This window comes from Schistocerca cancellata, chromosome 7, assembly GCF_023864275.1.
Source record: "Schistocerca cancellata isolate TAMUIC-IGC-003103 chromosome 7, iqSchCanc2.1, whole genome shotgun sequence".
Taxonomy (NCBI): domain Eukaryota; kingdom Metazoa; phylum Arthropoda; class Insecta; order Orthoptera; family Acrididae; genus Schistocerca; species Schistocerca cancellata.
This window is the reverse complement of record NC_064632.1, coordinates 333,287,935-333,300,041: the sequence shown is the minus strand read 5'-3', so window position 1 is coordinate 333,300,041 and position 12,107 is coordinate 333,287,935. Positions and strand designations below refer to the sequence as shown.

General features: G+C 39.5%; 1 protein-coding gene across 2 annotated transcripts in view; it reads right to left on the bottom strand.

Annotated features, from left to right (window-relative positions):
- Positions 1 to 276: 276 nt before the first annotated feature.
- Positions 277 to 12,107, bottom strand: part of LOC126092462 (protein Spindly-like) — a 148,017-nt gene continuing 136,186 nt past the window's right edge. The window contains exon 11 of one of the 2 annotated variants that reach the window (XM_049908065.1): positions 277 to 848. In XM_049908065.1, the coding sequence (XP_049764022.1) occupies positions 682 to 848 (167 nt within the window). In that variant the 3' untranslated portion in view covers positions 277 to 681. Of the gene's footprint in view, positions 849 to 10,691; positions 10,869 to 12,107 lie in introns of those variants that run through there. The other variant, XM_049908066.1, reaches the window with a different exon arrangement.

The following is a 12,107-nucleotide window of genomic DNA, read 5'->3' as shown; positions in this document are numbered from 1 at the left end:
ATTACATTATAATCACTAAAATGTCCACTTAGACAATTGCTTTGAAAATACACTTTTATCAGTATGACACATTACTTATAATCTTATTTATTTAGTTGCCTATCACAGTGGAATTCAGAATACACTTAAGGGTGCAGTATTGCCTGCATAGAGGTACCAAACTTACTTAACCAAACTTTCAATATGAGAGAAGGAAAGTTGCTACTTGCCATATAGCGGAGATGCAACTTTCCTTCTCTCCTATTGTTACATTCCATCCTGGATTTTCCAATGTTTGATTAACCATACTTTTGTGAGATATGAACATTCGTGTAGAATTCAAATCGCAGAGCATTCCATAAGAGGAAATAGTACTGACTGCTATAAAAGACATAAGAACCAGGTATTGCAAGAATACAAAAAAAAGATGGTAATGAGCATTTATTACAAGGCATAAAGTTCTCACAGAAAACATATGACATTTCCCTCATATTCATACAATATCACAGAATAATCTTCATACATACATTTTAGTAAAAATGTATGTACAGGTTTTGCTCTTCATCAAAATAAACATTATGTAAAAAACATCGACACACTACCATAAAATCTCAAAAGCATATACAACTCCACACACACACACACACACACACACACACACACACACACACACACACACACACAAAGACCACACTTACATTTTTAACTACAAGTCAAGCGACCTCTTTTATCTGCTTCTTTCTTGATGACAAGTTTTCTTGTAGAACAATCTACTTCTTCTGCAGCAAACTTGCTCTTCCTTATGTTCTGTACTTCTTTAAGAGGACATCTTTCAACAACTAGTTGCAGCACATTCTCTTTATGGTTATCTGTAAAATTGCAACCACGGCAATCTCAAATATTCATCCGCGACTAATTTACATATTTTCTATAATAATTCATTTTCAATATGGCTGCCTTTTCCGAAGGAAAACTGCAGAGTAAGTAATTAATGAATAAAAATCTAATACCTGTCACAACCATGTAATGCAACTGTCACGAAATCAACGACAAAGGCCTGTTACAACCAATGAGGAACAATGTCTTCATAAGAGTTTATTGCATAATATCAAGGTTTGATGAATCTACCTGCAGTGGTGGTGGTGGTGGTGGTGGTGGTGGTTTCCCTCCATTACCAAACTGACTATTGCTTGATGCCTCATGTGTCCTGTCAAGCAATCCCTTCTTTTAGTTAACTTGTTCCCAATTAGATTTAGTATCTCCTCATCTGTTATTCAATCTAGCCCTCTAACCTTTAGCATTCTTTTGTAGCCACACATTTCAAGAGCTTCTATTCTCATCTTGTCTATTGTCCATGATTCAATTCCACAGAAGGCTACACTCCAAATAAATACCTTGAGAAAACACTCCCAAACACTTTACATTATATCACATGTTAAATTCCTCTTTTTCAGAACACTTTTCTTCTTACTGCCAGCCTGTATTTTGTTTCTTTCTACTTCAGTTATCATCAGTTATTTTTCTGGCCAAATAGCAAAATCCATCCACATCTGTATGATGGATCTATAAAAACTCTTGTTTAAGTCCATTGCTCTATCTAACAGAATTACAATGTGATCGATAAACCTCAAAGCTTTTATTTCTTCTCTCTTAACTTTAATTCTCTTTACAAATTTCTCCTCAGTTTCCTTTACTGCTTGCTCAATGTACAGACTGAATAACTTCAGGGATAGGCTACAACCCCATATCACTCTCTTCTCAACTATTATTCCCCTTTCGCATCCTTCAACTCTTATAACCAGTCAGGTTTCTGTACAATCTATAAATAACCTTTAGCTTCCTGTATTTATCCTTGTTACCTTCAAAATTTTAAAGAAAGGAGTTCAGTAAACATTGTCAAAAGACTTCTCTAAACCTATAAATGCTTTAAATATAGGTTTGGCTTTCTTTAAATTATCAAATCAGATGTAAGGTCAGTACTCTCTCGCCTTCCTACATTTCTCTGGAACCCAAACTTACCTTCTCCAAGAGCGACTTCTACCAATTTTTCTCTTCTTCTGTAAATAATTTATGTCAATATTTTCCAGACATTATTCATTAAACTGATGGCACAGAAGTATGCACAACTGCAGCATCTGTCTTCTTTGGGGTTGGTATTACTACTACACACTTCAGGAAGTTATTTTGCTTGTTACATGTGTCTTCCACCCCAGGAGGAATAAGTTTTATTACAGTTGGTTCTCCCAACGATTTAAATAGTTATGAAGGAATGTTGTCAATCACTTCTCACAGTATCACGTCTCCCATCTCACCTCAACTTACTTCCTCTTCTCTTCCTGTAATATTGTCTTCACATTTGTTTCCCCTATACAGACCCTCTATATATTTGTTCCACATTTCCTTTCACTTCTTTGCTTAGTACTGGCTTCACATTTGAGCTCTTTATATCCATACAACTGCTTCTCTGTTCTCCAATGGACTCTTTAATTTCCCTATAGGTAGCACCTGTTATTCTCCTAGTCACACATGTTTCTGCAGCTCTGTATTTGTCCTTTAACCATTCCTGTTTTTCCTGTCTTCCTGAATTTCCTGTCAATCTCATTTTTTATACATTTATATCCCTCTTTGATTGCTTCATTTGCTGCAGTTATCAGAAGATAGAACATGTAAGGTAAAGCAATAGGATTTGGGGGTTAGGCAGCGGACTGTGCAAACTTAAAAGGGTCATGAGAAATATGTGCTGCAGTTGAAATATGGTCTCTTATTTTGGTGTCAAAACACTGAAGTTAAAGATACAACAGCATAAGTGAATTCACATCGAGGTTTTCATTCATATTTATATTCATTTATGTGACTTTCTCTCAAGTGCTATGGTAAACTCGCAGAACTGTCACAAGTCCTACTTTGGTGTCATTAATATTTAAACTGAAATTTATACATTATGATTAGTCACTTCATGATGTTTCTATGAAAGAAAAAATAAGTTTTTGCATGTTTGAGGAACCGTGAGCCTTAACACACCAACAGTTGTAATTTGTACTCCATTAATGGGTCAGTCACTAAATTATTTAAAACCAAAGAGTGTATTTTTGTTATTCAGGGAATCTATGCTGTTGGAGAGTACTTTAATAATGCAGAATTCTCTTAAATAATTATGTGATAGAATATAATAACCAATGCAAAAGTCAGCAAAACACTCTTCTCACTTCTTGCACATAGTCAGTACACACAGACTACTCATGAATCGATCTACAAACATGCAAATTAATATAAAGCCTTTGCAAAATGGAAGTTTTTATCTGTAAATATTCCACAGCCAATGGTTCTACCCAGAAACTTAATACACACCGAGTTCAGTAGCACCAATAATTAATATGAATTAATATTCATTTTAACAGCTGCCACAACTTACACATTAAATGTTCTCTAACTGAGTGGACGTGTTCTGACAGATATTCTCAGTACGTAAACCAACAATCTTGTAACTGATTTTACACCCATAATTACCATATTGAACACATAAGCAAACAAATATCCTTGCTATATATACCCCACTCAAAACCATGATGCTACTATAAAACAAAAGACTACTGCCTTGTCAAGTTTCATCCCAGTCAAAAATCTACAAATATCAAGATTATAATTTCCTCACGCACTCCTCCTCACTATCCACCTCGTCTTAACTTACATTACTTCTTGAATTTGTTTCCTTCCTAAGCCTACCTCATTTTCCTTTCCAAAGTACATTCTTAAAGTTGCTAATATGACAATTGGTATAATGTAACAGAATAGATATCAAACAAAACTACTTATTGGTCAGAAAGTACATCTTAAGAGGACAAAACAAGCGATGTTTAATTCTATAGTAATTTTCTGCTGTCTTACACACTGACATACCTTGTTCCTGGCTTTGAACATGATTCACAGTGTTGGAATCTGATCGCTATAATCCGATTAAAATTACTTGAGAGTTCAACTTAACGCATTTGAACTGGTTTCCTCCAATCAGAGCTCTCAATGCCATGCCCAAATTCTTCACAGTTGGCAAACTCTCATTTCACTTTCAGTTCCTTGTCCGGATTTTTTTCTTGATGTGTTTGGATCCTGAATCATAAGTCTGACACTCCTACTTTGTATTTCATCACACTTCACAAGACAGGATTCAACATCCCATATGCACTAAGGAGCCAAAACATGACCACCAACCTACTAGCAATATAAAGCCATCTAGGCGATAGCAGCATCACTGGGCCAAGGAATGACAGCTTGTCAGACACAGACAGGGTGTAAGTAGTATCAGTGAGCACAGCGTCCATGTGTAGAATGGGAAAGGCATGCAATCAATCAGAATGACTTCAACACATGGAGAAACCAAGGTGAAACCATGTCCCGATGTTGTGGGATTGGGTGGCTAACCCTCATGACAGATGTCGGACGTCATAGGCTGGGAAAAGTGATAAAACAGGACAGCCAGCAAACTGTGGCGGAACAAACATCAGACTTTAATGCTGGACAAGGTAGAGGTGTGTATGAATACACAGTGCACTAAACACTCCCAATGATGGGCTGATGACCCATGCATGTGCCAATGTTAACACCACGACATTCGGAAGCTATGACTGATATGGGCGTGTCACCATCGGCACTGATGTTGGTGCAGTGGCAGGGCATTGCATGGTCTGATGAATCCTGATACCTCTGTCATCATGCCGAAGGGAGGACACGAATCCGTTGTCAGCTTCTCGATACCTGTACTGCAAACCACAATCAAGCTGGTGGCAGCTCCATTATGCTCTGGGAAACATTCACATGGGCATCCATGTGTCCAGTGGAGCTTGTGCAAGTGAGTTCCAATTGATGTGCTGGCCCCGCAAATCGCCAGATCTGAACATGATCAAACACATCTGGGATATAATTAAACATGGCATCAGAGCTCATTGTCCCCATTTCCAAAATTTACGGAAATTAGGCAACCAGTGTGTGCAAATGTAGTGCCAACCCCCTCCAGCAACCTACCAAGGCCTCATTGCTGCCATTCCATGGTGTGTCGCCACTGTTATTTGTACCAAAGGTGACAATAGACAGTTGAAGGTGGTATGGAGATATTTATCAAATTAATGATTACTAGAAGGTTAAGGCAATTTTTTTTTACTTTCCATGCCCAACTGCTGAGGTACTTCAAAATGTTGAACATACTTTGATTCATCTTACTTCCATATATTATGGGAGAAAGTATCACATCAGAAGTTTACTGAAAACTTCTTCCTTCTGTAGATATCATGTGACTTTTTAATGCTACCCCCATAGCACTCCATAGTTTCTATCCCTCAGTATATGAGGCTGGTCTTTGTTTAGCTGTGGTTGTTGTCCCTTCACATTTTCACTTCACCATCACATCATCATCAGCTGACCTGAACAGCTTCAGAAGAGTCTAAATGTCTCTGATAAACTTTCTACTCGGGTGACACCCAATGACTAGTCTTCTGATTGACACATTCTGCTATAGCTGCTTCTCTACAAACAATACAATACTCCCTGGCTCCTTTTACAGGCACATCCGCCTCTCACGACATCCAGTGGTAAATTCCCAATTACATAGGTATGTCTGGTTACTTTTGATCAGATAGTTTACACACACATCCTAATTTCTGTTCTCCTGTATCTTTACTTCTCACTCTGTCCTTATCTCTAAAATGAAGCTGGCACAGTACTTACCAATGTACCACCTCTGACCTCTCTCAAATGCTTCCCCTTCATCTTTGTCTACCCTCATCATAATTACTGGTGGGTCTCTCATCCTAGTGTCACAATGACTTGACTTTCCCTTTTAACCTTCAGCAGCATGTCCCTATCTTCTCTGCCACACAAGAATTATTAGCTCCAAAAGCTACGTAGTGTGTATTGGCAGTACTAGTACTGCCTAGTTCATCTCCTGCAGTTAAATAATAGCAAGCAATACTACCTCTCAATTTCTCAGAGTGTAACATTCATGTCAAATGGGGGTACTGTACGTACTTCTAAGCAACCAAAAAGACACAAATTTAACAAGCATTTAGCATACCCTTTAACCATAATGATGGGGGCAATTTATTGTGGCATATACCCTACAGGACGCTAACATCAAGGAGCCATCCAGGTCCACGACCACTCAATTACCACCCATAACTTACGAACATTTGTCAGTACTGGATCCACGGTGTACATGTATCACTCAATGGTGCCCCAGATGTGCCCAATGGGATGCAAATTGGGTGAACTGGGATGCCACAAAAGCATTCTAACGCCCATAACATTTTGCGAATGATGAATTTGTGGTGGCCTGCCTGCTACAACAGCAAGTTTTTTCTTCAAACTCCGACTTCCGCCACAGACTGCTGCATAATCGGTTACCTGCACACTACGGTCACTCGCTACAAGTGCAAAGAGTGTTGCTCGGGGTGTGACAAGGCTGCCAGCCTAGTTTTGCTCAGACTGACTCATCCTCATTGTGTTAGAATCGTTCCAGTCCCGCAACTGTGTTTCGGTGGACACACCATGTAGCAACACATTTGTCGCTGACAAATGTGCCATCAAGTTTGAAGGTGAAGGTTCACCCACACCGTGAGTGAAAAATAATGTGCAACAAACATTCCGAATGGTGTGCATTTTGTGGCTACTTGGGTATCACCGTGCAAAACTTGATTCTCCATTCGTCACCTCGCCACCGGTACTTCCCGCGAGAGACGATTGCAATGCGCGCCTTTACTTAGCACCGCAGAACTTACCAAGTGACCTCCTGCAAGGAAGTTAATCTGTGAGGCAAATTCATATCCCTTTGGTGTAGCAATTTGGTTTTTAATAAAAGTGTCATTTTCTAGCCACATGTAGAACCTAGCACTCCACACTCCACTACACTGTATTTAGTTTTAGAAAATTAGTTAGGGAAACAATCCCCACAAATTGTCCTTCTGAAGGTACATGACACAAGCAGGGTGCTGTAGTTGAAGAAACAAATCCACATGGTCAAATAGAAAGTGTCTTTACTGTCTGACAGTAAGGCAATGCCAAGTGTGTGTTCTTTTCTTTGTAACCATCCACTATACAAAAATACTCCATTACCTGCCTGAATGATGTCCTTGTTGGCAAGACAAATGTGAGGCCTCGCGTGGTTTTCAATGCATTCATATCACACCATCAGCTTATAGTAACATATAGACTGACCCTCCACTTCAGGTAACAAAACTTAATGCTTTTAGTGTCGATTTATTGTGTTTTTGTGCCTGTGTTAATTAGTATGCCTTTGGTGGTTTTGCAAGCAGCGATGCAAGTATAGGGTAGTGGTTTCTGTACCTAAAAGCAAGGATGTGATTCTGGGTAGTATATCTGCTCAACTGTCATTCAGTATTAAATTGCAGTGCATCCAGTAACCCACTGGTACAATCCCAGATAGTGAACATGGACTCTTATCAGCACATTGTTGCTCATGTTCACTGTCTCTGAAACCAGATTTTCCAAAATCTTAGCACTCTCAGCACACTCAATGTGGCATAACAAGAAATCTTAGTGCGTACATAACCTATGTGATGCAAAGGGCAAAGAGCATGAGCACTCATATTCTGCCTACAATCAAATATGCTGATGTTTTCCTTATCCAACTTTCACTCAATTGCCATGCCAAATGTAATGTCTGACATCCCAGTCATAGAACACACAAACTATTTAAATTCACTAAGAGAATGCTTTCTCCCAAACTGTGTATCTAGCTATAATACAGTTGCCTGTGAGTGTGTTACCTGAACCACATAACAACAGCACTTCAGGAATCACATCTGGAAAACGAGAGAGCTAAACAATAGTTGGTAAAAATCATCAGAAACAATTATTACAGAAGTAGCATAGGATATGGAAGAAAAAGAGGGGTGGTTGTTGTTGTTGTTGTTGTTGTTGTTGTTGTTGTTATTGCTGTTGTTGTTGTTGTTGTTGTCTTCAGTCCTGAGACTGGTTTGATGCAGCTCTCCATGCTACTCTATCCTGTGCAAGCTTCTTCATCTCCCAGTACCTACTGCAACCTACATCCTTCTGAATCTGCTTAGTGTATTCATCTCTTGGTTTCCCTCTACGATTTTTACCCTCCACGCTGCCCTCCAATACTAAATTGGTGATCCCTCGATGTCTCAGAGCATGTCCTACCAACCGATCCCTTCTTTTAGTCAAGTTGTGCCACAAGCTCCTCTTCTCCCCGAATAGAATTGGGGAGAAAGAGGGGGTAGGGAAAGCTATTGTCAGTGCACTGACTAAGAAAATCTCATTACTTATCTGGATACAGCCACCCTCACTAACAAAGATGAGGATTAACATGATCAAAAAACCAAATCTCACACAAGCATGGTTTCTGAAAACTTCAGATGACTATTTGTTCCACTTTTATGTTCATCATAATGGTACAGAATCAGCACGACAGTTACTGGACTACATGATTTTATTGTACGTGGATATGTTTTCTCTGAATTTGTTTAAGTGCAAATTAGCAAGTGAGATTTTCAGCATGTTGTGATACACTCTTGACCAATTTAAATTCTTACTAGGGAATATGGTGGAAGCTTTTACTGTTTTGACAAGGTAATGAGGCATCAGCAGGATGTGTGGGAGGAGCTGCTTCACGAAAGTCTTGACCGACAATGATTTAAGAATCAGCTATAACAGGGTGTACATGTGGACAAGGGGGAAAAAAATTCCCAGATTTTTCCTGGGTGTCCTGAGTGAAAATACACTTCTTCCCAGGTGAAAATATACTTTTTCCATGTTAAGTGCCAGAATACTTTCTCCTGAAACCATAAAACTTATCGCCCCTGTGAATGATTAAGGTTTTATACCCCGGCATAAAACTTCCCTGCACTTTAGAAAACAAATGCCCCCCAATGGGGGAGAGGAGGGGGGGGGGGGGGGCATTTGGAAAGATCTTTGATGTGCAACAGCATGTACGCTGCATATTTTCGTATTACAAAAGTATATGTTTGGATTCCACCAAACACAGCACATTAGTTTCCAAAGCATTGAAATCTAGATTGTTATGCACTTTAGTAGGTCAATCATAGCGAGCCAATGACAGCAGATAATCGAGGCATAGGACACATGAGTCAGGCCATAGCAACCAACATCACAGTCCAGTAGCGCGAACAAATAAACAGGAAAAGTTATTTGTTTAAATTAATATACATAGTGTAGCTACACAAGAAACTAAGCTTTCACATATAATATTGGTCTTTTTCGCACGTATTAAACTTTAATATACATCACACAATTGTGCCAGTAAAATTTTAAACAGTACACAAACGTTTGGCTCGAAATTCTTCTAAGTGGTTGGCCCTCAGCGTATTAAGCTTTAAATGGGAATCAAAAACTTTGTGATTTCAGAAATTCAAAGCACATTCGCACATGTAACATAATTCATCTTGCGTGAAATGAAATTTACTTTGAAAGTAATGCTTTTCAACCACCATTCGCAATATTTTTCGCTACCTGTTACAGTTCGTTTCAGCAGTTGTCAGAGAGCGACAGAAAACTATGTTACAATGCATGCTCAGCTACGATGATGTAGGAAGCCCACATGTTCATACCTATATAGCTTTATGAGATCTTACATTACATCGTAAATGAAACAGAACATCAGAGGGTACTCTAAGAGAAACTGAATTTCGCAAACCAGACTAAAATGCATAAATCGGCTGAAAGTGTACATTCGTATGTTCAGAGCCAGAAAGAAATAGGCCCCAACCTTATCTTAAGCTTTACAGTGTGGTTTTCGGGCTGCAAATTTTCTTGGAGTACCTGTACTGTATTATCTCATGTTTGGTTCTTTATTATGGCATAATGTCATATGTGCCAGGAGGTAAAAATGGGCACTTTTAATTCAGCAAACAGTTGATGCTAGCCAATACTGTAGAATGAAACACTCTCTTTCAAACAAACAGGTTGCCTTTGCGGAAAAGATTAATAAAAGCCAAATTTCTTTAGCAAATCGTCAAAAATAACTTTAGTGTTGTGCAAGGCAGTAAACTAAAACTAATAACATATTTTTGCCTTCCATACGTATGTAAATGTATTTTAATTCACTCGCTACCTCTCACAGAAACCTGTTTAGTTTTCATTTGATACGAGAGTTGTAAACACAGACAAAACAGTGAAATCACTAAACCTAAGCACGGGGCATGTGGAGACTATCACATGGAGACTACTACCCTCTCCACTGCAACTTAGACTGCTCTACGCATGCGTGTACCTGGCAGCTTGGGCTCACCAGAAGTAGTTTCCCAACTAGTGTGTGGCTGCTTGTTGCTACTGCTGATACAGCTAACAGCCGTACTTCAAGTAGCCATAAGCGCGAGCAGGTACTGCTCATACACGACTGAACCGGGCATACACACGAGCCCGCTGGCACCTGTTCAAACGAACCTAATGTAAATTGCCGTGACATCACAGTCATTGGAAGCAGTTTGTTGTTATGAAGTATTACATAGTCTTCATCCTAAAGCCTTTGACACATTTTGGTGTTGGCAGACATTTGTGTGTGCACTGTGTTTTGTTGTTTGAAATGGCGCATTTCCTTTGCAATTTAAGTTTATTTTGGTTTTCTCTCCCTCATTAAAGTCCCACTGCTGCAATATTATTCTGCAGTAGCGGGCTACAGTGAAATTCTCTGTTAGAGTATCAGTTCTTACCAGTCAAAATTACAAAAATTTAACTGAAAACTAAAACAATGAAAAATTCCTGGGTTTTTCCCAGTTTTCTCCCAGATGAAAAAATTCCTAGGTTTTTCTTGGTTGTCCCGAGGCATATACACCCTGTATAACTTCTTTGAGTTCAGTCAGAGTGTGCTCATCTTGAAACTGAAGGAAGATCATTAATCACGGCTGAAAAGCAGAAGTGGTATTCTTAGAGCTGGTACTTAAATATGTTGTCAGTAACAAGAATATAACAGCTGATATACTACCACAGCAAAGCAACAGAACACGCGTTGAAACCCACAGGTCTCCTAAGAGCACATGTGATAGCCCTTCTCCAGTCTTGTTGGTACTTTGTCTCAGGTAGCTATCAAATCACGTGGGCCCATTATTTAAGAAAAGTAAGATATCCACGCATCAAATGCCTTTGTGAATTTTCTTATTCTTTGGTGCAGTCTGAATCTGACCTGTGTTCCCTATCAGTTTGTTATGTGCCACTATACAGCACGAGAAACTGATGTCAAAAGTGTCATAATTTCAAGGCTTTTAATCATTATTATTTTCATTCTCTTTGCATTATTACCTATTGTCTCATAAGTTTCCCACAATGGCTTTCTATACTGCACTAGAGAAATGGTCTAGCTTCAGCTGCCACAGACTGAGGTTATGTGTGTGCGAGTTGCTTTTGTGAGCACGTGTGTGTGTGTGTGTGTGTGTGTGTGTGTGTGTGTGTGTGTGTGTGTTTTGACAAAGGCTTTGTTGGCTGAAAGCTCACTTTCCGACAGTCTTTTCGTTGTGCCTATCTGCGACTGAGCATCTCTGCTGTATGGTGAGTAGCAACTATCCTTTTCATAATATTAACAATGGAAAATACAGGCTGGAATGTAATAACGTTACATAAAGGATAGTTTCTGCTAACCATATAGCGGAGCTACTGAGTCACAGATTGGCACAACAAAAAGACTGTCACAAAATAAGCTTCCGGCCAACAAGGCCTTTGTCAAAAATACACACACACACACACACACAAAACTGCAGTCTTTGGCAGCTGAAGCCAGACTACGACCAGCAGTGCATGATGTGACAGGCAACCAGGTGGGGTACCTAGGAAGTTGCGGTAGGGAGGGGGAGGGATGGCAGGGTAATGGCAGGGAGGGTAAAATACTGCTAGTGGGAGTGTGCAGGGACGAGGTGGAGAGAGGTTTAGGAATTATGGTGCAGTTGAGAGGTTAGAAGTGAAAAGACTTGGTGCATTGGTGAAATAGTTGGCTGTTTAGTGCTGGAATGGGAATAGGGAAGGGACTAGATGAGTAAGGACACTGACACTCCTGCAGCCTCGTTTACTAGCAGTAGTACACACGTTCACACATACAACCACACCTCTGCAGTCAGGAAGTGTGCATTTGTGTGTGTGAATGTGTGTACTGT